At 41.1% G+C, this 27,295-nt stretch overlaps 2 protein-coding genes, 1 long non-coding RNA gene and 1 pseudogene across 5 annotated transcripts; 2 read left to right on the top strand and 2 right to left on the bottom strand.

Moving 5' to 3' along the window:
• Positions 1-2,067: 2,067 nt before the first annotated feature.
• On the bottom strand, positions 2,068-4,108 carry LOC135676039 (alpha-1,3-arabinosyltransferase XAT3-like). Its single transcript, XM_065186810.1, has 3 exons — positions 3,860-4,108; positions 3,676-3,762; positions 2,068-3,490 (listed from the first exon to the last, which is right to left on the bottom strand). The coding sequence occupies exons 1-3, from the start codon at positions 3,987-3,989 to the stop codon at positions 2,265-2,267; spliced, it is 1,443 nt and encodes a 480-aa protein (XP_065042882.1). The 5' UTR covers positions 3,990-4,108; the 3' UTR covers positions 2,068-2,264.
• On the top strand, positions 3,150-3,625 carry LOC135676040 (uncharacterized). The gene is made up of 2 exons (XR_010514118.1): positions 3,150-3,289; positions 3,382-3,625. It is a non-coding gene; the product is annotated as an uncharacterized LOC135676040 (long non-coding RNA).
• Positions 4,109-6,214: 2,106 nt separating the features above from the next.
• LOC135582692 (CDP-diacylglycerol--serine O-phosphatidyltransferase 1-like) lies at positions 6,215-19,020 on the bottom strand. 3 transcript variants are annotated; one of them, XM_065186807.1, is made up of 18 exons: positions 17,803-19,018; positions 17,194-17,703; positions 16,845-17,006; positions 14,493-15,377; positions 14,066-14,144; positions 12,458-12,642; positions 11,716-11,781; positions 11,460-11,519; positions 10,912-11,002; positions 10,375-10,429; positions 10,214-10,293; positions 9,979-10,095; positions 9,800-9,884; positions 7,643-7,734; positions 7,165-7,241; positions 6,988-7,053; positions 6,699-6,787; positions 6,215-6,598 (listed from the first exon to the last, which is right to left on the bottom strand). In XM_065186807.1, the coding sequence occupies exons 6-18, from the start codon at positions 12,619-12,621 to the stop codon at positions 6,471-6,473; spliced, it is 1,170 nt and encodes a 389-aa protein (XP_065042879.1). In that variant the 5' UTR covers positions 12,622-12,642; positions 14,066-14,144; positions 14,493-15,377; positions 16,845-17,006; positions 17,194-17,703; positions 17,803-19,018; the 3' UTR covers positions 6,215-6,470. The 3 variants fall into 3 exon arrangements, with proteins under 3 accessions (XP_065042879.1, XP_065042877.1, XP_065042878.1); XM_065186805.1 differs by having other exon boundaries at positions 6,988-7,241; positions 17,803-19,005; XM_065186806.1 differs by lacking the exon at positions 11,716-11,781 and having other exon boundaries at positions 6,988-7,241; positions 17,803-19,020.
• LOC103988315 (T-complex protein 1 subunit delta-like) lies at positions 17,340-26,920 on the top strand (annotated as a pseudogene).
• Positions 26,921-27,295: the final 375 nt, after the last annotated feature.

Genomic DNA, 27,295 nt, shown 5'->3' with positions numbered 1-27,295 from the left:
TATTCCTCTCTACCAACTTTCTGTGATAGTATTTTGCACCGAACCCATGTCTCGGACAAGCAAAGAGTGAGAGAGATGGTCACTTGGTCGACCATCACGTTAACACACACAAGTCCGTATTTGCTCATGCCACGAGAGTGGCAGGTAGCAGCTTACCATCTCCGTGTAGTCAATGGAGACCGGTTCGGCTGCATAAAGAAAACTCTGCCCTTCGCTGACCCGAATAGAGAAGAATTTAGGATGGCGATGGAACTGAAGCTGTTCCGGATTGCCGGCCAATCTCAAAGATCAAGATTTGTGGTGCTCGTCACTTTCTTTCTCCATGACCTTCAAGGTGATGCCGCGGCCTCTCACTTCCCCATCTCGTATGTTCCTCCGATCTCGGCCACTTTTCCTCTCTGCTGATTCTGCTTGGCTCCATTAGTTTGCATACGAAGCTCTGCCGTCAAACGTGTCATTATGTTCACTGGCATTGCGGTCAGCTCAATGCTGCGTCCTCAGAGATCAGGTAATCCCCCGTAGCTTGAATCTGCAACTCATGGATGTCTTTGGTGTTTGATGTGAATCACTAGTACTCCAATTAGTGATGTTATGCTTTAGAGACCATGTTTAACGGTTGCAATATCTTGCTTGCTGCATAGATGTGGAGCCAAAGATATCAGTCGACTCTTCGCTTTATTCTGCTTACTCTTTAAGAGAAGATGAATAAACTATTCAGCAATCATCTGTCTCATTTTGATTAAACTCAAGCTTTACTTTACTAGGTTAATTAACAGCAGTATGGTTTCAGTGTGAGATTAAGTTTGTTTCTTTGCTAGAATGTTTTCCTGCCAAAGCAAGGTAGAAAAGCCAGTTGCAATGCTCTGCTTAAGATCTGCGAACTATACAGCATGCAAAGCTATTCTTCACTAGAGTTCATCTCCGCAAGAAAATAAGGAAACATCAAGAGAACCAGCTCAGATGAAATTTAGGAAAGCAAGTACAAGAAAACTGCAACATCAGAAGTTAAGAAACCAAATCTGGTGAAGTTAATATGCAGAAGTAATTTTGGTTTTAAATGATAAAGATTAAAAACGAGGGGAGGCAGCAGAAGTCCATAAACATGTTGTTGTGATGCTACTCTGGTCTTTGAATCCATCTTCATCTTCGAGTACAGATGCATACACGAAACATGCATAGGCGAGGACGAGAGAGGGGCGCAGGAAGGACAATTATCGAGCCACCATTTGCATCGTGCGCCACGCCATCCCGATGGAAAAAAGAGCTGCTCTGCAAGTCTGAGAAATAGCCATTGCAGAGGACGGACGCCCCACCTGCATGATGGAGCAATAACATACTGTGTGGCATGTGATCTCTACGCAGAATTGCCTCGTAATGTGACAAGCGGCTGCTCTCCCGAGAATCACCACAAAGTTGAAGCAGTAAAACTTGGCCTTTTTCTTTTGCTTTTAGATGGTTGGCCCCAGGTCATGATCAGTACCTGAGGATGCTACTTCCAAGAATAGATTCTGCTGATCCTTGGCTGCCCATGGTGATGATGAGCCTTCTTTTCCTTGCAAGTTTCTTCAGCTGCGATATGGGATTCATTCGTCGGTAAAAGAGAGAACGGTGACCACTTACGCGAGAGGTGTGGGCACGCAGTTGCCATCCTTCTCTGATAGCTCCTGGACACCAAACCAAAATGGCTGAATAGCATGTTCATGCATCTGATTTGACTTCTGCCAAATCTGATTTGACAACTATTGCAGATTGGTAACCATGTATCTTTCAACTCTCTTGCGATACTGTCGAGAGACTTCATTAAGCATCCCTAATCTCACACTCTCCTAAAAAGATTGTAAGCTGCAATACACTATGTTTACGCAGAATGCAGGAAATAATATGAATCTATGATCCCGTATCCCATATACCAACAAATCCCAGTTCCCACGAGGCAATAATTGGAGATCACAAAGAAGTGGCGTCAATAGTTAAGCAAGTATCCTCCAACAAAGTTGGCATCAGACTTCTGAGTAGCCATGAATGAGAAGTGTCAATCTGCAGGCAATGTGCCAAGTTCTTAGGCCCTGAGATAACTCCTTTGATTCAATTTCCCAGTATGAGTAACTAATTACACCTGTGTAAGATCCAAATGCTATTGTCCGATCCAGAGGCACACTTGGAAGAATTTTCTTGCAGCCAGATAAAAAACGAATGCAAAAAAAAGAAAAAGAACAGAGAAGAAATGCGGGCGGGGAGATCTCGTCAACTGCGGACGCCATAGCTCAAGCTTCTTTGCTGTTGTGAGGCAGGAGGCTGCGAGCCTCCAGGAGAGTGTTCTTGAGCCTGTCCAGCTGAGGCCTCACGTTCTGGTTCTCCAAGTACACCTCGCTGAGTGCGTACCAGCCTTGCTTGTGGATGGAAGACGGATCCTTGAGCACCGGGTGATCCTTCGGGTATTGCTCGGTGAGCGAGCTCTCGTCTCCCTCGATGTGGTAGTCCAAGTACTTGAGCTGCATGTCCCGCGAAGGTTGCCCGAAGGTGTCCCTTGGAAGCCAACCCGGGGCGCCCATGGGAACCACCTGGATGAGCACCGCCCCCGCCGGGAGGAACACCATGTTGGTGAGCCCGGCGCCGTGCACACCAATCATCACGTCGGCGGAGTTCACCAGCCTCGCGAACTCCCCGACGTCGGTCTTGTTGGTGGGCTCGGTGACCCGCACGTCGAACCCCAGGCTGGTCGCCATGTCCGCTATCCCCTTCTCGTTCAGGAACACCCGGGTCTTGTTGCGGGAGATGAGCAGCAGCCTGGGCTTCCTCCTTACCCCCCACCGCTCCACCGTCGGCCTCTCCAGCCCGTACGCCTTCCTCAGCATCTCCTTGAACTCCACGATGGAGTACCCCGTCGCCGTCTTCGAGGGGTCGACGCCGAGCTCCTTGTGGAAGCTAAGCCCGACAATGACGCGGGGGAAGCAGCGCACGGCGCCCGGGTCGTCGTTGTCCGCGTCGATGATGTCGTAATTGGAGAGCTGCCTTAGAATTAAGATGAATCTGCTCACCCACGGAGGCTTGAAGTCGGCTACCACGAACTGGACCTCGCCATGGAACCGGTAGGAGGAGATGAAGAGGGGGACTATGACATCGGTGAAGTCATGGAAGAGGTTGTCGGTGAATCCTCCGATCGAGAAGACCAGCGCCGGGACCGTGTACTTGGCGGTGCACCGAGGAGGTGCCTTGTCGCTGGGGAAAGGCTTCATCGTCCACTCATTGACCTTCTTCATGGCTGGGGGGTCATGCTTTCTGCAGTAAGGTTTGATCTTCCACTCTCGATCTGCCAAAGAAGGGTGTAGGAAGATGGTTCGGGAGCTTCCCTGCAATCTGATACCGCCTTCCGCTTCGCAGACGTTGGATCTCTTGCTTGTTTCGGAGCAAAGAGGTCTGCTCAAGTTGCTCACGGCTTCATCTGCGACAATTTTTGGAGCTACAGCATTTCCCTCATCATCTTCAACCCCTGCACAAAACAGAAGATTTGAACCATCACCGGCTGATTCAGCTAATTTTTCTGAGGAAGATCCAGCTTTCTTCACCACCTCTTTGGGTTTTTCTTGAATTCACATCAAAGTTTGGATCTTAGCCACAATCTCTCTCAGAAAAAACAGTGTCTTGATGTTTCCCTCGGTGTGCAGGTGAAATTACCTGGTAGAGCAGCAGCTTTCCCACTCTTCTCAGTGACGATCTCTGAGACCTCAACGTGATCTACTTCTGTCGGTGACTGAGCCTTGGCTGTAAGAAGAACCAACAGCAGAATCTTCTTGAGAACACGAGATCCACAAATCCCCAAGGAAAGAAAAGATCAAACAAGAATCAATCGCGGGGATACCATATGGAGAGGGGCAATAGCGAGCCTTGATGAGAGAGAGGATGCACAGGGAAAGAAGCATGGCGGCGACGATGAGCGCATTGCCTGGCCTCCGGGGCTCGACCCTGGGAGGAGTCCGGAGAGGCTTCATCCTTCTTCCTCTCTCTCTCTCTCTTTCTCTTCTCTCTGTCTCTGTGGATCACTTTTCTTCTTTATCCAACACTGAAAGGACTATATTTGCGTTTACACTGGTGTGTTCTGGTCATGTTTGACCAAATGACTCAAAAGTCTCTCTCTTCAACCCATATATTTTGTTGAAAAGCAACTCAAATAATTGTTAACTTGATATGATATTTGACTAATTGATTATATTTTTCTATTAATCCTGTAGTGAACACTTGTTACTCCAATAAATAGATTACGTCTCGGCTTTTGGCCTCTTCGCTGGTAGCTGTGAGATTTTTATCCCCTCGTTTCTCATATCTCGAGTGATGTTGACTGGAGTATGTTTCGGGACCAAAAGCATGATTGTGAATCAATAAACTAAGTCCCTGAAATCCCACAAGAAACCCTTCACCAAAACAGGGCTTCCTCAATAAATTTCACCCGCAAAATACAATTAACAATGACAACGAAAACAAATGTGGTTGTCATTGGTGATTAGCAAGATAGAGGTCTAAAACCTGTGTCCACTAGTGGTTCAAAGTTTTGGCTGGGCAGACAGAGGTGGATGGCCATGCTTTAATGCTCCAAGCTGAATCAGCAAAAGGCTGTCTGTCATATTCTAAGCCCTGCTCGCTAAAGTTTAAGGTGGGATGGTGCACTGCTTGCTGCAGTTCAAAGGGATGATGCGAGGGAGAACCTTTAGTCGATTATGGCCCGAATCACCAAGCATTTCAAATATATATGCAGCAAGAGCTTTCACAAAGTTGGTAGGAATAGCTCTCGACGACTCTTCTCCTTCCATCATGTGATTGCTGCGTGGGATGCTCTCCATGCGCGTGCATGTCTGAGGGATTCCACGTTGTGAAGTCATTCGTGACAGGCATCGAAACAAACACTTTTGGGTCATGAATGGTGTCTGAATGTTTCAGTCGCAGCTGGGGACCTACCTCGGGTTCCTGGCGTTCTCTTTTCTCTTGAACCAGAAGCAAAGGCCCATTCGATGTCAAAGTCCATATGATGGGAACGGAGGCCGATGGATGCCAACCTCTCCGACGACGTCTCACTGCTGCCTGCCTCCACAGTATGAAGGATTGACCACGGCAACATTATTAGGCACGATTTGGTAACATCAATTCCTGAGCATTTGCTTCTCTCTCTCTCTCTCTCTACGATTTGTAGGAGACCCGCCATTGACATTTGACGATGCAGTGAAACATGCAGAGGATGGAGATGCTCACCAAACGACAAACAGCTGAACCTATTCTGGATCTGAGCGTAACAATTATGGCCACCAGATAACATAGATTGTACAGATTCCCAACGCCTTCAGAGACCAATCATCTTCCTCCTCTCGCCACAAATTTATGTGAGATCAGAGCATGAGATCAATCGAGCCTTGTGAGTTCTTCCTAACGAACCTGGCGAGGAGGGTTAACCCACGACCTGCCAACAAAACGACTAGTCCCAAATAGATCATCGCAGCTCAGGTCGAACTCAGCAGTCCGTCGGGCATCTGACATCATGTGCTCTTAAACCTCTTGAGCTCTTGAGACGACTGACACCAATCTCCGAACGCAACCTTTCTATCAATGATACCAAACACTCGAGAAAGAAGCAAACCAACACAACTACTGACCTCAAAAGCTGATGAGGAAGCCATCAGAAAGAACACCAGACTGATTCTCACATTTGATGGTGAACAAGACACCTTTAAAAACACTGACGCTATTTTATAATCAGCAAAGTCAATTCAAACCAAATTTCCTTACAGGGTGGTTCTCGATCTGATTTCTAAAAGGAAGATCATGGCCACCTAACCAAAGCAGGGTTGGTCTGATCAGCTAATAGAAGATGCCTTAACTATCAGTGGCAACAAGAATTACTGAATGTATCAAAGTTATTCAAAGTGGAAAGAATCACTACAGCCTTTTAGATAGTTAGAACAAGAAAGAGTGACAAAAATCTATTAAACCTGGACATCTGTAAATGCAAATGGAATGAATGGACTGTGAGTTAAATGGTGGAACAAATATCATGGACATAGGGAAAATGAGTAGGGAAATAACATCAAGGAACTTGAATCAGCAAGTTAACAAGTCCAAGTCCAAGCTGTGGTGGTTACTGATGATATAAGCATGAGGAAGTTGCTTATGATATTGGAAAACAAGTAACAACTAAAGGTTACATACAAAATGATCAATGGTTGAGATGTCATAAAATGATGACTCCATTTCATTCTGTGGGTATGAACTCGTCTCATAGTTCAATTGGATACATAAAAGGTGATGGTCAAGAAAAGCAGACATAACGTTAACAGAGGAATCGGAACCAAAAACAAGGAAAATGAAAAAAGACATCCTCTACGTGCCCGACTGGTTTCCAGACTAGGCAACAATTACGCCATTTACAATTGTGAGGCATATGTACAGATGCAAAATAAACCGGTAGCAGAGAATCTAATATGTGATCATACCATCTTTTTCGTCACCGATTGATGAATCTGCCAAGACCAAACAAGTAGAAAAATCATGAGGGTTGTACCCACGGTCGTCCAGAAAGTTATCAAACATGGGGGCATTGGATTGGGAAAGAGACCTGGTTTGAGGAAAAACTAGTCAGATTGCTTCTGGAATGCTAGAAGAAATGAGGCAAAAAAGAAACATAAAACATGCGTATAAAAAGATATGGAACCCACCATGGCCAAATTTGACACAGATTAAAAGCTCCACGATGCATATTGCTAGTGAAAGCCAACAAAATGCACCAACCTTCTTCGCAGGCTTTCTGAAACCATTGATCATGTTAGTCTTCCTTCTAGTGACACAGAAAAGCTTGCAATCATTGTGTTTTTAAAACTGAGACAGCATCAAGAACTAGATTGCTCTTTGTGCATCAATGAACTAAGAACTTGAGATACATGATATGATTAGGAAATTATGCAAGTTCACTGAAGAAAAATCTCTTTTTTTCTGGTAGAAGTATACCTGTCTTGCAAGTAGGTATTGTACTCACGGATGGTTGGTATAGCAATTAGCCACCACAGAACCAACCTATAAACAATCAAGGGGTTTCTAGGTGGAATCCAAAGACAAAACTTGAGAAAAAAAGTGTTCAGCTCCACAGTCATAAAAACAACACAAAGGCACAGCACTTGAATGAACCTCCATGGTCCAAGCAAAGGATGCCATTCGTCTTTGTCCCATCGTGCGGGTGTGAACTGGCTCAATGTTCTTTTGACCTTGAAAAACAAATAAATGTGTAGGCAAATCCAAAATTAAAATCATCTTCTGAAATGACAAAGCAAAAGTCACAGAGCAACTAAGACGGATTAAAAGACATGAATACTTTAGACTTGTGATAATAGAAATTGCATAAGTTAGGATTCCACCAGAGTTGAAACTTAAGGATTCAATAATCATGCAGTAATTGTTGCAAACCTGTTCATTCAAATTGATGTCTGAAAAAAGTTCTCATCTTAATTAATGTCATAGAAAATAATGAAACTATTAGATTCTCATCTTATCATATTGACAGATTCTAAATCATATTCCCAAGAACATACAAAGGATTCAAGCCCAACTTCTCTCATAATTTTAGTGGCAAACTCAAATATCCACAACAGCTTGTCATGGAACATACCTTACCAATGATATTTGGCTGGCGGCTTATGCCAACCCATTCGTATGTTTTCCCATCAAAGTACCTAACAGTATGCATTCCTGCCCAGATACCTGAATTATAAACCAAAACATCATCATAATGATAGAGATATTTTTTTGACTTTGCTTTCTTTTGCCCAATTGATTTGATTTGACAAGTAACAACAAGAAAATTTTCATGTGATAAAACAGCAAGAGAAACAAAATTTCAGGATCTCACTTAAGAATGTTATGATTGAATAATCAAGTCTTGATGATTAAAAAAATAAATCTTGATCCACAAATTGATTAAAGGTTCTGGTAATTCGACAAGTTGTCTCTAAATAAACAGCATCCATTTCCACCTGTTCTTTACCAAACTAAATACATACCTTGGTGGAAAGGAGGAGGAATATCTCTTCAGTAGCATACCTACTATATGCTGCTACTTTTACTTTTAAACAGAAAAGAAATAGTATTTACAATCAATTACTAGAAGCTTAATGAAAGCAAAAAGGTGCAAGATCTTAAATGAACACAAACATCAAAATACATGAAATTTTCTCAAACAGAAAGCATCAAGTTTGATCCTAATTAAATCCAGATAAATCAACCTAAACCCAAGAGAAATGAGAAGGGAGACTATATAAATCCAATTTCTCAACAAGATCATCTTATTAGCTGATACACACACATTCACTCAAAATTTACTCAGCTTATGGCTGGCTAAAGGAAAACAGCTTAAAATGAGATTCTTCTTGTAATATATATTCTCATGGCAAACTAGTATCAAACTTTTGCCTACACTAAAGGTATAGAAGCTTGAAGGAAATACAGAGCGCTTTATGATAATATTCTGGATGATTCTCGGGCTCCTAGTACTAGATGTTTAATATTGGTCAATTAGGTATTATCATAATAGTTTTTTAGTTCTGAGAAATCAAGATAAGGAAAAGTTAGAAATTAAAAGAAATGGCTTCCAGAGGAGTAGATCTCGTAGGGGAAAAATAACCTTAAGTTACAAGAAAAACAAAGAGATGCCAAGAAACTTGAAACAGTGGATTCGATTCTGTAGTTATTGGTAAGCCCAATGGAATGGAGAGAAATTCTTGGCGACCTACAGTTATCTGGAACTGAGCAGAAAAAAGCAATGAAAAAAAGAGAATACAGTAATGAGAAAGAAACAGAAACTGGAAATACAAAAGAACACAAAAATATTAACACATCAAATTCCATGTGTCTGTTATAGCAACAAAAAAATAGAACTCTTTCATTAATAATCATATTCATACAAAGACCCATCATCGAAGAATTCTACTGAGTTTCTAAGGAAAGAGAAATAGAAGAGTGATTCATTACTCCAGAATGGCTGACATCCTCTCTTATATAGTAGGTCTCAGCAAATCTTTTCAGAAAATCCTTCTAGCACTCTAGAATTTGAAGGTTACAGAGTGAGATAAGCCAAAGAACCATGTATTACCAAGGACTATAAACAGTATTTTTAAAGAGATGGGTTCATCAACTATTGCAGTATGGTTGCAATGGAAAGAAAAAGGCCAGCAAAGTCATTCACTGAATTTAAACCTGATTATATATACTGAAGTTAAAACCAAGTTTTTCTCCTCCCTTTAACCTAACAATATTACGAAATAGAACACAAGTCATGGCTATACTAAGCAACCTTCTACTTTTGAATATTGCCCTCAGCCAGATAGAAACTACAAAAAGACTAACTAATATGTCCTAAATTCCAATCAACAAAGACATTTAAATACTTGATGCAGAGAAATCACAAGGCTGAAGTCCAGTAGTGGTTATGAAGCAATACTGACCACTTGTATAGCACGACTATCATGGAATTAATAATCAGAACAGCCTAATAATAAGAAAACTTGTGTTGCATCAATCAGAGACTGTAACCACACCTTAGTTTGTCATGAACCAGAGGGAAGACAAAGTCACACTTGACATAATAAGAGTACGAGATGTAACCATTATAATAAATATTGCATAAAACCTTATGCCACTAGAAAAAAAAAGGTCTAATATTCCGAGTATCGGGATTAATTCAAAATCAAGAACTCCAAAGTGGGAAATTTTGAACTTGAAAAGCATCATTTGCATCTAGCAACAAGATAAAGAGTAAATGATGTCTCACCAAACCAATTGCAGATTAAGATGTCCAAAATAATACTGTCCCACCAACACTCGTTGAAATTCGGCAACATATGACGAAAAGTAAGCTGTAATTGTTAGATGATGAACTTTAAAATGCTGAATTTAAAGAAGAAAGCCATAATATATATTAGTAATCCCCTGCAGAGTGTGAAAACCGACCTCCATCAATTCAAAACCAATCGACAATACCCACAAAAGAGGTTGGTTACGTATCATTATTGCCTTCCCCCACCATCCAAAAATATGAGCAAGTACAAACTCATCAAATAATGTCTCCTGGAATAACCTAAGACAGTTTAGTAATTGCAAAACATAAAAGCATGTTTTTTTCTTGAAAACATAGAGAAATATAGAATGGAAAAGAAAATTAGGTTGGTGAGTGAAGAAATCATACATAAACGTTGATAAACCTGCTTTTGGGATTCTCAGGGACATAAATACGACAATCAGCTCCATATGACCTTTCAGGTAGTTCTATAAACAAAAAGTTACCCTTTTCGTCAGAAAAAGCTATTCTTATGACACAAATCAAAAGTTACAAAATCAAATGCTTACCAACTCCTAGATCAGGGTGGAGATATTTCATAAACTGCCGAGCATCATCACGATTCTAGGGAGTGGACAAAAGATGCCAGAGAAATTCTTACAGAATGTACAGATATAAAATAAATTGAAAAGCTTATGTTATATATCAAGATTCAAGTCTGGACACTACTCAGAACAAAATGGCACATAATATGATACAGAAGTGAAATGTCAATAGATAATAGCAGCAGAATATTCTAAATATGATTATTTTCAGGTTATACAAATAGCTAAAAGTCAAATACCAAATACATTATCCATCATGAGATTATATATATATATATATATATATAGAAACACACACACACACACACCACAATTCAAATGACATTGTACAAATTTATAGATGTGACTCAAAATTTCATCCTAAATTAGATCAACAACACCAAGTACTAAAGCAAGGCAATAGGAAAATAGTTCCAGAAAAAATAAGAAAGAATAGGTAGAAATCAGAAATGAATTAGTGTTATCCTTGTAAATTATCAGCTCAGAAGATCAAAGACATACCTGGAAAAGCAAAAAAGTGAGGGCAACAAGGTACACCACAGTCATTCCATGAACCAAGCGCCAAATGGCAGGGTGCGGCCTTATAAGGACCCTGAGAAGCATATAGGTTATTAACAAGGCATAATTTATTATGCCATCTTATATGGATAGTGCAACAGGTTAAGTCTAGAGACAAGTGACAAATTTCTTTAGTATGAAACTAAATTGTACTTCTTGAAGGATAAAATGCTCGAATTGCCATATGTGAGTACCACAAAATCCTCCAAAGCTATTAAGTCAATCTCAAAGTCTGCCACCATATGACGATACCAGATACTTCACAACTTAAATATTCACAGTAAAACTTGTCCAACTTCTGTATACTGGAAGGATTGCACATAAACTAGCTATAATTGATTATACAAGTACAGATAAGTCTCATAATTTTTCATGACTAATATGCTTTGAAAGGTGTAGCCACGACAGTTGTCCATAAATCTAGAACATGAAAACTGAGAATAAGCAGTAGGTTTAAATCCTTGGAGTCAGTAATTAAAGTCATAACTTACGTTGAAGGTGCTTGCATCAAGAAATAGGCTAGGAAGACTGCAATCATTGCCCAAACACCCCTACAAAACAAAGAAAGGTTAGTGACGATAAAGTGCAATATAAATGAGGCACATTGAAATTTACAAACTTCCAAGAGTTTAATAATGCACATTCAAAGAGAACAATTCAGCAATATAAATACTCAGATAATATAGCTTGTATGTTAAGATCATAATATAAGTGTGAATCAGAACAAACTTTTCAAAATAAGCACACCTCTTCACAGATGTTACAATGTCATTTGATGCTGAGCTTTCAGGATCAAGTGCTCCACTAGCCCAACTGTAAGTACAAAATGGTTTAGAATGCACTGCTGCCAATCCATGAGAAAACCATCACAAGTACGTATGTTACAGGACTGTCAGATTTCTTATGTAGTGTCTTAGTTTTTCTTTCAATGGAACACTTGTGATTAAGACAGCAATTACACTCTTATCTTTCGTTTCATAGATGAGTAACAGGTCTACAACCTGATAGTCTGATTTCTTGTTCTAAAAATGATTTACTAATAGTTTTACTATAGCCTCACCACCATTTTATTATGTAAGTTTAACCAAGAGCTAAAGCAAGACCATAAGACTTCTATGCAATTCATCATTCTCCTAGATATAACGAGTCATTCTACTTTTTGAAAAGTAGAACCATCAGCTGTGGGCAAAAATCAGACAAGTAAACTACACAATATAAACCCCTTGCAGCTTTTATTAAATCCACGAAGTATGTTATGTTATGTTCATAGCTTATATCTAAAAATAACTGTTCTGAGTAAATACTGCTCAATCAATTATGAGTTCAGATACGCATATGGTACATTAATGTCTTCCTTAATTGAACATTTAGAAGAGAAAGAAGAAGGGGGATGTCATCTCACCAGTATATATGCCACTATGAACCACGGATTCATATAGAGTTACTTGATACTAAAATAACCTTGAAATAAGCACGAGCAAGGACTCACACTAATACACATGTCCCGATGAGGAGTAAAGATATTGTGCGTGGCTTGTATGCCCAAGCTGTCCATGGATCAAGTTCACCAAAATCACCTACAGATTTCACATCACTATCTTCTCGAGATATGTGGCACCTTCTTGCTGTTTTTCCTACGCCATTGGCCTCCATGAGCACTGGCCAAGCTGTTCCCTGGAGTTATTAATTGGCATGTTAGACAGAAATTTATTATAAAGAATTCTAAATAAGAGCAGAAATCGTTCCTGATGAACAATGTTAACGTTTAAGTTCCAAAACTTTTCCAATCACTTGAAGTAAAATGAAAAGAAACAGGAAATGTCAGCCAACCCTCGTTCCAACAATCAAAATGTTATACCCATGAACTGTCATATAGAACCATATGTTGAAAAGATCAAGGGATCTACCAGGACACAAAAGAAAGAGAAAGAATGCATCAACGTCTTAAACGAGCAACGCTGCCACACATCAGACAAGAAAAAAGATTATTCTTAAAAAATTCACCTACAAAAAGAGTTAGAATCCTTAGATGAGCACACAAAAAAAGAATAATACTCCAATAAGCAGCTTTTTCAGTTTTAAAATCTCAAAAAAATGGGAAAAGGTACAGAGTGCAGCGCAATAATAGATAACTTCACAAAACCATTATATTGTGCATCTACGGCTGCTAATCAACCGCTAACGTTAATAAAGAAATTAAAAGAAATAATCTTTCGAAGCAAAAGTGGAAAGACGAATGAGACCACTCAAAAAGAAAAGAAAAACCCAAAAACTCTTGTCGCTAATTTATAAACCTCGATCACAATCCAAAACCCAAACTTGGGAGCATCTAAGTGGCCCATGTCTAAGGAAACCACAAGCAAGGTACCTGCCAAAACTACACCAGTGATCATTCACCTTGATTAATAGCCTCAGAACCAAGCACCCACCTAAAGATTCAGGACACAAACGTTCACAGAGAAGGATGATCTCGTCACGGAGCACCGGATGAATACTAACAGAACCCAGCACAGAGACGGCAAATGATACGAAGAAATTAAAAAGGAACGAGCTTTAGCAAATTTTGAAGACACCACCAGAAACAAGTAAAGAACCGCCCAACGGAGAGAAGGCTTTCACTAGAGATTCCTCGAATACATAAAATCAAGAGCTCGGGGTACCTCAAACAGAGGAAAAAAAAAAAGGGAATAGTTGCATACAAAGCCTCGAAGAGTAATCGTACTATTCCTTCCTTCTATCTGTTCTTTCTTTTTCTTCGCCAATGCAACTCAATCGCAAAGAAACAGAACAGTTATGGCGGATTGAATGCGTCAAAGTGGAGGAGAAACAGGGTAAAGGCGGTTCCTTCGTCCCCGTTTCTTGAAGGATTACTCACGTAGAAGCGGCCGACAAGCCCGCCCACCGCCGTACGATCAGGAGATTAGGAGATCCAGGCCGCCAAAAGCAGCCCGATTTGATCAATTGCGCGTGCTTATTATTACCTTTTTCTCCTCTCTTTTCGAGTCTTGACCGATCGCGAGAAACAGAACAGTTATGGACGGACGCGAGCGAGAGAGCGAGAAAGAGAGAAAGAGAGAAATAGAGAGAGAGAGAGTACCTGAGATGGTCAAAAGGGTCGCTTCAATATATGGAGACCTCATGGATACCGCCCCCTTTATATTTACAAAGCCAGCCACCTGCAATATACATTCCTCACGACAAAAAAAAGATATTCTTCTTATAATATTTTGAAGGTTTCTTCTCATATCAAGGATATGTCTCAATGAAAATATTTCATTCTGATCACAAAATGCTTAAGAGTAGCAAGATTTTCCCACTTTAAAAAATGACAATATTTTGGTTAAATAAAACACATTTCTCTACACACAATAAACCGTTGATTGTAGTACATTATTCGTCTTGTTGTTTGTTTCTTGAGGACCACTGTTTCAATCTGGCAGACCCTTAGGGAAAACCAAGTTCCATGGTTCATCAGTAAAATAAATGGTTGATGCACTTGTTGATAGTTGCAGATGTAAATGTACCTTATGCGACGAATCATGCAATCAATGCTCCTCCATGCAAGTGACGGCAACAGCACTCGGTGGCCATACAATATGGAAGATAGAATACTAGGAAGCGAGGAAGCTGACGGCAGGAGAGCGCAAGTGAAGTCAAAACTCTTCAAGATCTGCCAATGCTTCATCCAGTATCTCTTGCTTGCGACCTCATACTTCGCATTCCAATAAAGTGGATCTCTACGTGTGTAAAGTAGCCGGAAGGGAAATTTACATCAGCCCACAGAATTGACGAACACCACTGAATCTGACTTCTATATCCTGAACTCTTAGAACTTAATTTTTTTTCTGAGAGTAAAGATAAGACCATAAATTAATATGAAATCATGATGGAATTAGAGAATATTTGTACACTCAGCCAAGCAGTCAGGGAAGGGTATCGTCGGCATGAGCTGCGAGCAAAGACAACGGAGGTGAGGACACGCTACATGGCAAAGGAACGGCATAGGCCGTAGAGCCGTCCTATCTTTCCACGCTCACTGAGACCACAACAGTGATCGCTGTGAGAGAGCTTTCTTTCTGCTGCAAAATAGCCTCGCCATCAGAGTACTGTTTCCATCACCAAGAACCCATTCATATCAGAACTTTCCTCCCCCAAATGCCCCTACGTGCACACAAAAAGGGTGGGGAATGAAGAAGGGTAGATGATAGACTGATAGCAATGTACGGTGCATCAGAAAACTTGTGAGTAGCTGTCTAGTTTAAGAGAATTCACAAGCGCACAAACACTTCCTTCAGATCCTTGCGCTTTATGCTCTCTCTCTCTCTCTCTCTCTCAAGTCTTGATCTCACATGCCATCATCGCTCCATGGAGTTGACTCGACAATAATCTCGTCTGAGGACACCAGCTTCCTGAAAGAATATAAACAGATATGAATTAACGTAAACCATATGATTTCGAGTGGATGTTTGTCTTCAGAAGCCACTAGCTCACACTGCCAGTATTAGGAATGTTCAACCCAACTAAACAAGAAAAGTATTAAGTCGGAATATCATCCATATGTATGAATTAACCTTTAAACTAAAACCGGAATTTCATATCTTCCTCCTCCATCAGGTGCTGCATATATCTATATACACCGATCTCGTTTACATCAATGAAGGCACCAAATCTCCGATCAAGTTAAACAGAAACATGCACCGATCTCAGCTGGTCTGTAAGACCGCACTTGCGTAAGAGAGAATTTTCCCACACCCATAAGGGTAAACACTGTTTTCTAACAGCACACTTACTGTAACGCAATAGTATATTTGCAAGCTCACTTTGATGTCCCACAAATGAGGCCAAAGGAAAATGTATGGAGATGTGTGCACAACTGTGGGCACATGATGCTGGGGTGTGCCTCACTGACAGATATCTTAAGATTAAACTAAAGTTGCAGGCTTGGTAAGCAAGAAGAGTGGCACGAGGAAGGCGAAGGTGGTTTGGTGAATCATGGAGAGGAACGAGGGCACTGCAGTCTATCAGACGAAGGCATCAACAATAGTACATCCTTCCTCACGTTGAACGGCGCCAAACTCGGCCGTTTCTGAAGGAAGCGCACGCACAAGCACACGATAAATAAAACACTAGCGCAACTCCCGATTGCCACTGATGCATCCGTAAAAGAAAGAAAATAAATGAAAGAGAGAGAGAGAGAGAGAGGAGACTGGTTCTTGAGAATTCCAAGTGTTTTCCGATTCTCATGAACCCGACGACAGCATTATAACCCTAGTAAAAGAAGACAGAGAAAGGAGAGGGGAAAGGGGCCTTCGTGGTCCCTACATCCAACTCTGAGCCAGTCCTTCCCTCCTTGTTATAGGCCAAAAAATGGCAAAAGAAGTCGGGACATGGGAGCGTGGGCCTGACCCGGAGCTCCATAAAAGGAAAAGAAAATACGCAAAAACCTTAAATGCTACGTGCATGTGGTCTTACCACTGCTACGAATCTAAATGCCAAGTGACAGGTGAGATTTAAATCCCCTCTCCCTCTAAGATATAATATGTTCCCATTTAATCCAAGCAAGGAGACGACAAAATGGCCAAAAAGTGGTGTCATATGCCTGCCAGCCCAACCCCACAACCATGGGGCAAAAGGCCCCACAAGGCGACAAAAAGTGATATATCCAGTACTCGTCGCCGCTGTGGGCTCCCAGACCGACCCCTTGAACCCACGATGATGATGATACCTTCTGTGACCCCTCGAACCATGGTACTTATGGTACAATTATTTGCTCATCCTGGTCCTAATGACCTTAAGGATATATAGATTTAAGACTCATGGCAATTTTCTACTGAATGATTCGTTGGTGGGTATGTTTTCATTCATGTTGTACGTACCAGTCGTATTGAACAGCACTGTTGATGATCAGGAGATCAGCTTCCTTATTGCGTTGATGATGGCGACCAGACGTGGCCTTCGTTCCGTTACTGTCAGGTTGTTGACCGTTGACTGACTGCAGTGGCACAATGATTTAGATCGTCTTCGGCTCTGAAGCACTGCTGCAAAGCTCACAAAGAAAAACAAAAAAAAATCGAATCTGATAAGCGGAGTGGGACGGTGACAGATACTAATATTTACAAAGTGGAATCTCTGCTGAGGTTATAGTACATGCAAGGATTAAGTGTCCAGGACCATGTCACAACAGTCCGATCGCGATCGGACGGTGCTCGATTGTCGTATGCTTACCTGATAGATACAGCAGGAGCCGAGAAGATGTCTGATATACGCGGGCCCATCAGCAACCCCACTGCAGCATAATTGACTGGTCAAACGTCTCGATCCTGTCGCAGTGGCAACGCCTTGGAACCCTTCCCCTCCACCTGATCCCGATTATGCCATCAACAGAACGACAGAGGGATCACAGGGCGGACAGCATCGTCGAACCCGATACAGGGGAGTTTGGGGCGACCAGCCCGAGCAGGGATGCAGCTGTAGAGTGTGATCAAAGAGGCCCAAGAGGAGAATCTGTTTCTGCATTGACAAAACAAACCATCAGGTGGGAGTATGTCAAAACCTGATACCACCCTCCGTCCCTCTTGCTGCTGAAGCAAGTAGGATTTGAATAAGCTTCATGACGCTTGCGTAACAAGGTTCATTGATGAAGTTAGAACAGTTGCCGCTGGGAGATTCAGTGGATCATTATTGTAAGTGTCGCTTGCCTCGCCACGGATCAGCAGCAGATGCGGTCATATTCAGCTTCAATATACGTGTCGATTATATGCAGACGAATAAGTTAAAACGCACAGAAGCAGAGGCACATGTAGATTGGCTATTATATACCAAGTCTTTGGATACCTGTCAAGCTACATTCATATGCATCTCTCGAGTCTTCCTGCTCCGAGATAGCTTCTGTCTTCCGGATCTATACACTTGTCACTGTTAAAAAAGAAAGGCCAGTGTCAAATTTTGAATGCCTTGTAAAAAGATGCAATATTACTTTCTATGACCCCTATAGTTTCTCCATTGCTGGGAGAAACTGGCGAGGAAACATTCTAATCTCAGCAGTAGCCGAACGATCATGGCGCCTATTAAGTTCTATGATGCTGCTACTTGCTCTTTTACCAACATGTACATGTGACCAATGTCCGCAGAGCCAGATGAGAACCAGTCCATGAGCCACTCCGGATCTTAGCTGCAGTGTCAATTGTTTCAATGGAGGAGTCTAACATACTAATTCCACTTATGAAACTTCTTCTGAGGTTTCAACATTTTGTTACCAAAAATCACAGAGGAATCAGAAGACCACAAAAGCCTAAAGCAATTGTTGACACACTTGAAAGATCACAAACAGTACCAAATTGGTAGTGTGTGTGAATATTCATGCAATCTTCACCATCCATCACTGGAACATTTTCTTCACTAAGAAACAGGTGCTTGTAATGCACGTTCTAAGACCAAAAGGACCAAAAACGAATTCAGCACTGGATGTCAATCGCTAGACCCAGGTCCTATGAAAGACAAGTTTAGACAAAGAAGGCCTCACCTAAAGAGCCCAAATGTTAGTTGATGGGCAGAATGATTCAAAAGAGGATCGTAGATAACTACAACTGTTGAAGACAATAGTCAGCAAGCTCTCTCAGGTGCCAAATAAATGAGGAATTCTTAAAAGAAGTAGCAATGTTATAGCTACATCAATACTTTCACAGGTGTACTTCTATTTGTCACAATGAAGCATAGACATAAAACAAATTGATGGCATTTGCACATCATCATAAAACTTTCTAATCAAAGTAAAATAAAAAATAAGGAATGAGGATGTCAAAGTTAACGTAACTTAGTTAAACCATATATACAATTTATATTTTACAGAAATCTATTGAACAATTCCAAAGCTAAACGTAGCTTTAAGTTAACTGGGTCTCAGGGAAAAAAAAAATTAAGTTCTGACTTTCAAGTTTCAACCAAAACTTCAAAGAGTGCTTGCAACAAAGTTTATACTCGGCCTTTGGTTCTTAAAATGAAAAAATACTTTACATCTCAAAACAAACCCAGATAACTCACTCAACATTGGCAACATAATCTGTAATCAATTTAGAGCATTAAAAGGTTCAAAACAATATCAATGGAAATCAAGAACTCCCATTGATTATTAAATCAAACAAAGTCAATAGCATTAAAAGTACAACAATAGGAAAAGGTTATTATTAAATACCTTCAGTGTACTGGAAAACTATTTGGGATAAATATGATAGAACAAATTGGAGTTTATATGCAACAGATTCAATTCCAATTGATAGATCAGACTGGAGTTATATGCACCAGACTCAGTTCAAAACCCAATTATAAATGAGGCAGAAATGGCAAGTTTTATTTGCAGACCAAGACAGCATGTTTGGCAGACATGCAATATTGATTAACTATCTCAGCATCTTCCAAACAAGGTTTGAAAGGAATGGCACAAAATGGCAACGATCATTCCATGCCATGTCACTTCTTATCATTCCAGTAGCATCCTGAAAGCTAGAAAACACAAATTTTGACTTGTCAACTTTAAGATTTAGTATCCTGCTTTAAGATTTAAGAAGTTTCAATTAGTTGTACATTTGGTTAACCATCTGATGGATCCACAATGTACTGTGCAGATACACTGTTTACTTTTTTGACAAAAGAAGTGCTTATCGGACAATGTAAGTCAAATTTGATCAAAATACAGATTCTCCAACTTGGTTGAATTCAGACGAGGGATAATTATCATGCGCTATGACAAGAACAATTAACTTTTAGGTCATATAAGGATAGATACAAAATAACGCAAAGTCAAAGAGTACATGCATATACAATCCTCCTTGCTAGAGAATCTTCTCCACATAGCACTTGTGGATGTCTGTGGATCCTGTTGTTCAAAATGGAAAAAAACCATCAGTCATAAAACTGTTGGTGCTACTTGACCTTGAAAATGGGATGCCTTCTCAATGGTTTGCTTCGAGCAAAGCATCTACATCTCTTTGCAGACAACAAGAATGAAGAACTAACAAGGACCTGTGCTAGGTTATGAGGAACATTAAGCACATATTGTGAAAACAAGGAAAATAAAGAATGGGCTTCAAAAGAAGTACAAAGAGGAATTGATGCGATTCACAAAAATATTCAAATCATCAATACATTTCTTTTAAATGTCTCAAGAAAAATATATTACACCAAATGCCATAAAAGAGTTCCTCAAAAGTACCTCCATCCAGATTGGATTCTGTAGTCTGGCATAGGCAGCTTATTAAACACAACAACCTTCACGTAGTGCCAATTCAACAAGTATGATTCTGTCTCTAAATAGATGTTAGGATGCATATTAAAAAATAACAACCAAGAATTGATGTTAGGATGCATAATTGAATCATGAGGATGCACAAAATATACCTATACAAGTCCTATCTCGCAGTGAATACTACAAGATGCTCATAATCATGTTTGCTCTCTCTCTCTCTCTCTCTCTCTCTCTCTCTCTCTGTTGATACTATTTCTTGCTCAGTTTCATTTCGAAAAAGAATGTTTAATTTGCACTTCTGTTTGTCAATGTTTTCCAAAGTTGATGCACTCCGAACACTCTGGCAAGCACAGTTTATGAAAAGGAGAAAGATTTAACTAGCAGATTTGCTAATATACTTTATCATAAACTAGAAATATAAGACTGACAAGCTCCACAAAAGACACTGACTCAGAGTGAACTTCATAAAAAATTCAGAAGCACTTCCACGTGAAAACCTCATTGTGAACCCCATTATGACTAATTAAGTTCAAGCGAGACCAACCTTTCCGGATACCGAGCTTTACATGTGAAAGTGAAACGGAAACCCATCGCCCACGGAGATACTGGTACCCGGCGACGGCAGAACGAGCGCTATTTCATGCGCGCCTCCGTCCCAGCAACCGAAGTCCACGGACATTGCTAGGGTTCCTGCAACGGAAGCCTAGGCAATCAAGAAAGAAGCCGCAGGATCCAGGGACCAAGACTCCGGAGGTGGCGCCGCCTCCAGTCTTCGTGCGGCGCAAGGCAGAGACAAAGATTAAGATTACCTCTGGGGCAGGGGAGCGGGGAGGGGACGCACCAAGGGCATGGTGATGGAAATGCGGCGACAACGCGGAACGGCACCGACCTTACACGCTCACCGCAATGGGAAGGGTTCCGGCACCGTGCGCCTAGCCGACCAAAAAAGAAGCCACGGGATCTGGCACGAAGACTCCGGTGATCGCGTCGCGTCCAGTCTTCATCGGCGCAAGGCAGCGACCAAGATTAAGATTACCTCCAGGGTTGGGAAGAGCCAGGGGCATCGTGGTGGTCACGCGGCGACACTGCGCGACGCCACAGATCATACACTGCCCGCACGGGGGAGAGATTGGGGATTAAAGAACGTTCTGTTCGGTGTATGGGATGTGTAGCTATATGGACCTCATGTGGCGGACAGAAGCCGTTGCACCGACTGAGCCTGGGCATTCAAATGCGGGGCTCGCTGACACCGACTGATGAGAAGGCGACGATCCCAGTTCGATTGTTGTGGGACCGCATAAGCGTTCACACGTGGCGATGTTAAATTCTTGGAATATGGCATTTGGTGTCTGGAGAAAAGAATGGGAGGCGATCTCAATGTTCGGAGATCGGACGGTTGAATATCGATCTTGATGAAATTAGAGAATCTTATAGTACCGTAGGCAACAGAGAAATCAGTCGAAGTAAAACGTGGTTATGCTTGGCTAATTATATTACCTCCTCATTTAGTTAAATCTCTTTAGTATTTTAATTTTTAAATTTAAACATTTTATATTAAAATTTTTACAGTTATAAAAATAAAATATTTAACCTAATTTATGTTAATGTGATCTAGGAAGATATAGTATAATAACACTTGTAAGATTAAAACGAAAATGATAGAAAATAAATAATTTTAATATCTTAATTATTAATTAAAATTTTTTAGTCAACTATTATTGTGGTGGCGGATGGCAATACGATTATGAGACATGGGTGACTATTGTGATGATGGTCGATGAGAACAATATAATGGTTTGTCTTATCGATGTTGATTCAAATATTAGCGATTGAGGTGGTAACAACGATGACGATTTGATATTGGTGGTGGTGGATCTCAAGAATGTCTTCGGAGACCGACGAGATGGAGTTCTATAGACTTTTGTGGCTTCTTGTGAGGGAGGAGGAAGAACAACGATGGAATGTGAGATAAAATGATAAGAGGAAGAGGACGATGACACAAGGTTGCTCAATAAATGATAAGAGATGAGGCATTCGTATCGACACCACTCTATTTTGCATTTATGTTAGCGGAATGCAAGCCCTTTACCTTACCTCTCGTCGATGCAAATGCAGAACAATGTCAATGCAAATACAAGACAATGCAAAGCGACCATCGTCGTCGTCCTCTTTCTCCTCTCCCTTTGTCTTATATATTATCGTCGCTCTTCCTCCTCCAATATTTTACATCTATATAAATACAGGACAATGCAAAGCAGCCATCGTCGTCGTCCTCTTTCTCCTTTCCCTTTGCCTCATATTTTATCGTCGCTCTTCCTCCTTTTCCTCCTCCAATGTTTTACATCTGCATCGATGAGATGCATGCCCTTTGCCTCACCATCCACTAACTTAAATACAAGACGACATTGACATAAATGCAGAGCAATGACAACGTAAATGTAAAACGATGCAAAGCAACCATCGTTCTCGTTGTCTTCCTCCTCTCCCTTTATCTCACCTCCCGTGATTACTTTTTCTCCTCCTCCTACAAGAAGTTACATAAGTTTTTAAGCTCCACATCTAAGATTCCACCCTGCTCATCTCAAGGGCATTCCTAAGATCCACCAATATCATTATCAAACCGCTATCACTATCACAATCATTGCCCTAGCTTCAATCATTGATGTTTGACTTAGTAATTGAAATATTAAAATTATATTTTTGTTTATTATTTTCATATCATTTCTATATGTATTATCACATGTTATATCGATAAAATCGATAACATTAAGATAAATAAGATTAAATATTTTATTTTTATAATTATAAAGATTCTAATATAAAAATTTTGAATTCGACGATATACATGTAATTAGTCGTGATTTTGCTATCATTATTTTTTCGTATACGTACTTGGACACGTGCACTACACGTGATTTCTTTCATTTTTTGTCTTTTTCCGAGGCCCATGGGCTGTTTCCCGCCTCATTTTCCTCTCTTCCGATATAACAAGCTCATCAGTTATCTTTTCTTCATGATAGTCCTAATCTAGGCTTAGGGTTTTGGAAGGTTTCATCGTCTTGTCCTCCCCTCCCCACAATTCCTGAGCTCGTGGTTGCTGCCGTTGCCGCCCCCGCTCCGCGGAGCTCTTCCTCGAAGGCAGAGAGCTACGTCGACACGAAGCGGCCCGACGACGTCTGGCAGGCGAACATCCTCGCCGCCGGCGCCGTCGCTGACGGCGTCCGCACCAGCCTGGGACCCAAGGGCAAGGACAAGATGATCGCCTCCGCCAACGGCGAGGTCGTCATCATCAATGACGGCGCCACCATCCTCAACAAGATGGAGGTCCTCCAGCCCGCTGCGAAGATGCTCGTCGACCTCTCCCGATACCAGGACGCCGCCGCCGGTGACGGCACCACCACTGTCGTCGTCCTTGCTGGCTCCCTTCTCCGGCGCTCTCTTTCCGTCCTCTCCGCCGGCGTCCACCCAACCGCCGTCTCCGACGCCCTCCACCGCCTCTCCCTTCGTGCCATCGACGTCCTCCACGGCATGGCCATCCCGCTCGATCTATCCGACCGCGACGCCCTTGCCAAGTCCGCCGCCACCTCCCTTAACAGCAAGGTCGTCAGCCAGTACTCCCTCCTCGCGCCCTTGGCCGTCGACGCTGTCCTCTCTGTCGTCGACCCTGCCTATCCTGATCTCAGGTCAGTCATTCTGCCGGCGGCCCCACTAGGGTCGAGAATGCCAAGATTGTCGTCAGCCAGTTCCAAATCTCGCCACCAAAGGCCGACATCGAGCAGAGTATCGTGGTCTCTGACTACACCCAGATGGATAGAATTCTCCGGGAGGAGCGAAATTATATTTTGGGGATGGTAAAGAAGATCAAGGCCACAGGCTGCAATGTGCTCCCCATTCAGAAAAGCATTCTGAGAGATGCTGTGACTGATCTCTCGCTGCACTACCTGGCCAAGGCAAAGATTCTGGTGATTAAGGACATATAAAGAGATGATATTGAGTTTATTACAAAAACTTTGAATTGCTTGCCAATCGCTAATATCGAGCATTTCCGAGAGGAGAAGCTGGGTTTTGCAAATTGTGTGGAGGAAGTCTCAATTGGAGATGGGAAGATTGTGAAGATCACTGGCATCAAGGACATGGGCAGGACGACAACCGTGTTTGTCCGAGGATCAAACCAGCTGGTTATTGATGAGGCAGAGCGCAGCCTCCATGATGCCCTCTGTGTTGTCAGGTCAACTCGACCCTCTGTGTTTTTTCAACATGTTTTGTTAAAATCAGTGTACTCATGGTTATATATATATATATGTATATGTATATGTATATGTATATATATATCTTGTACCTATCATTTTTATGTGATTCTTATCGACATTGTAGCAGTAGCTGAAAGGTACTCTTATGGTTTGTAGACAGAATTTTCTTAGATTAGGTTTAGTGTTGGGTGTTCTAGTTGTGGAAAGGGATTGGATTGGGGTGAGCAGAGTGGGGCTGGATCTATTATGTTTTCTCTTGGATATATTTTTGAACTGTTGCAGTAGCTATGGTGGACATTGGTTGGGTGACAGAGGTCATTGGAATGCACTGAAAATTAGAGGGTGTGCACTGTGTTCATATCACCATTATGTTTGAAATGCAATGAAGATCTAAAGCATCACAACAGGAAAGGTATAAGGCTTTTCTTGTATTTTAAGGGTTGTGGTAGTGCCAAAATATGGGTAATGGCTTGATGATTTGATTGATCTTTATACATTTGAGAATTTGATATTTTCTAGATGAGTAATCACTATGAATTTTTACATATTTGTCTGGTATCGGGATTATTAGATCACCAATATGGTGCATTTGAGACAGTGCATACTGCATATGGACTGGTATATATCGTTCTGCCTGTAGATTTGTATTGGACCATATAGTCCAGTACCAATCAGTGTTATTTTTAATTATGTTTTAGATGGTATTGGATGGTGGGTTAGTGTACTGACCAGCAACTGTTCTTGTATTGATCCGATGGATTACTAAAATCAGGATCAGACCATGACTTAAATCCTTTATCTCAACAAGTTTTAGACTTTGTACATTCAATTGCTTCAGGTAGTTCTTTCTCCAGCTGCGGATCTCTCCTTTGTATGCATTAGGACAACACCAACTATTCCTCAAAATTGTCTTGTGTTTATATTTATTAGTGGCTTCATTGTACCTGGAGCTTATATATGCAGTAACTTGCTTGATACATTTGACTGTCTTGTATGTGTTAGTATCAACAGTACCGGTGGAAAGTAGCCTTTTTAATAAAATGGGAAGTGGGCTAGTAATCACAGTTTAGAGATAACTTTCTGTTTTTCTAATAGATTTATGCATGGAAGTGCAAATTTTGCCTAGGTAAGTATTAGAGCAGTCTTTAGTAAGTCCTTTCATTGGAAAGTATAATTCTTATCTTTCATTAGAAACATAGAACCATAATTCATTAATGTGTCTTTAAGAAGGTTTATATGATTTCCTTTTTGGTGACCAAAACGATGGATTCTTTATTCTGCACATCACAAGGATTCACATATTTGATTCAAGTTTAGAGTTACTTCTGATAGTCATCTTTTTGTGGGGGGTGCCTTTACCTTTTATATTACTTGATTTTGTTCTTCAAGTCAATGGGTAAATAATTCAAAGGTAATGTAGGTGTGTAGAAGTTTTTTGACTGGTTATGTGGCCTCTGTTGACTTCTAGTAATCAAACTATATCATCTTACAGTGACTTTCTCCAGTGTTATGTGGCCTTGGAATTTTCTAGCTTTTCTTGAATATTGTTGGGATTCATGAGGATGTCTGCTTCTACCATATTAACAGTTTAGCTTACTTAGACAAATGGATAGTTAAATGAAGATAGGCTCAGTTTAGGAATTTTGTAGCTTTTTGTGGTTAAATTTTGTGGTGGGACTCATCATCAGCCAACTGAGAGGTTTAAAGTTAAGCTTTTATCTTATTGGCTGCATTTCACAGTAGTTGCTTATTGCAATTGCAGAAAAAAGCCTTTTCATGAATTCCTCAGTTCCATGCATTAGTTAATCATTTTGTTTCTGTTCTGCAATAGATTGTCTCGAAAATTTTTTTGTATTGACTTCAATTCACATACTTCATGGCATGTTTAGATGTTTGGTAAATAAGAGATTTCTTATTGCTGGTGGGGGTGCACCAGTAATTGAGGTGTCCAGGTGGCTTGTAGCTTGGGCAAAAGAGCTTTGGGGAATGGACAGTTACTGTATCAAGGAGTTTGCAGAAGCTGTTGAGGTCATTCCCTACACTTTGTCCGAGAATGCCATGCCCAGGGTGAGATCAATGCTGGGATTAACGTTAGGAAGGGCCAGATCACCAACAACTTGAAGGAGAATGTTGTGCAGCCACTGTTGGTTAGCACCAGTGCAATGATGCTAGTGACGAGTGTGTGTGGATGATCCTGAAGATTGATGACATTATCACTGTGAAGTAGACCGGAATATGTCGAGTGACAGAATGTCTCGAATCTTGGATGATTTTGAATACCGTCGATGTTTTTCTATTTTTCGAAGACTGCAAGCAAGTGCAGGCTTTTGTATGTGATTTACTTTTAGTCTCCATCACAATTTAGGTATTCTTGTCAACAGATGTCCATGGTTTTGATTTGGTTTTGCAGGTATCTCATGCCTGTATGAAATTGAAATAAATGCATCCTCGTCTTCTGTTTTCACATTTATTTGTGCATTTGGTAGAATCTGTGAGTGAATGCAAATGGATGATGGTTTATATCTTAACATGGATCATGGTTTTTATATCTCCTGTGCTGACCGCCTTTTTCTGGGTGAAAAATATTTGAGGTTCATATCAACCATGTCGCTAACCTCTGAAGCCCACCAAAACTTTATCTTGGCGACACTTCTTGGATAAACCTAGTCAGCTTATCTGTGTGAGTTACAAATTGGTTTTTGTCTGTGAGGAGACATTCCCATAGTTGGCATATTATAATATGAAGGAAATGAAGGAAAGATCGACTGTTTAGATGCTTAAAAGTTCTCATATTATTAGAAACTCAGCCTACTTGAACTCATCACAGAGCAAAGAA

Source organism: Musa acuminata, chromosome BXJ1-6 (assembly GCF_036884655.1).
Source record: "Musa acuminata AAA Group cultivar baxijiao chromosome BXJ1-6, Cavendish_Baxijiao_AAA, whole genome shotgun sequence".
Lineage (NCBI taxonomy): Eukaryota > Viridiplantae > Streptophyta > Magnoliopsida > Zingiberales > Musaceae > Musa > Musa acuminata.
This window is presented reverse-complemented; position numbering and strand designations above follow the sequence as displayed.

Coding starts and splice junctions, on each gene's coding strand:
- LOC135582692 (XM_065186805.1), bottom strand. CDS start 12,621: ATGGAGGCCAATGGCGTAGGAAAAACAGCAAGAAGGTGCCACATATCT. Junction 11,782..12,457: donor ATCGGGACATGTGTATTAGT/GTGAGTCCTTGC, acceptor TTGTACTTACAG/TTGGGCTAGTGGAGCACTTG. Junction 7,735..9,799: donor CTTAATCTGCAATTGGTTTG/GTGAGACATCAT, acceptor TTTATAATTCAG/GTATCTGGGCAGGAATGCAT.
- LOC135676039 (XM_065186810.1), bottom strand. CDS start 3,989: ATGAAGCCTCTCCGGACTCCTCCCAGGGTCGAGCCCCGGAGGCCAGGC. Junction 3,763..3,859: donor CTATTGCCCCTCTCCATATG/GTATCCCCGCGA, acceptor TTCTTCTTACAG/CCAAGGCTCAGTCACCGACA. Junction 3,491..3,675: donor GAAAGCTGCTGCTCTACCAG/GTAATTTCACCT, acceptor TGTTTTGTGCAG/GGGTTGAAGATGATGAGGGA.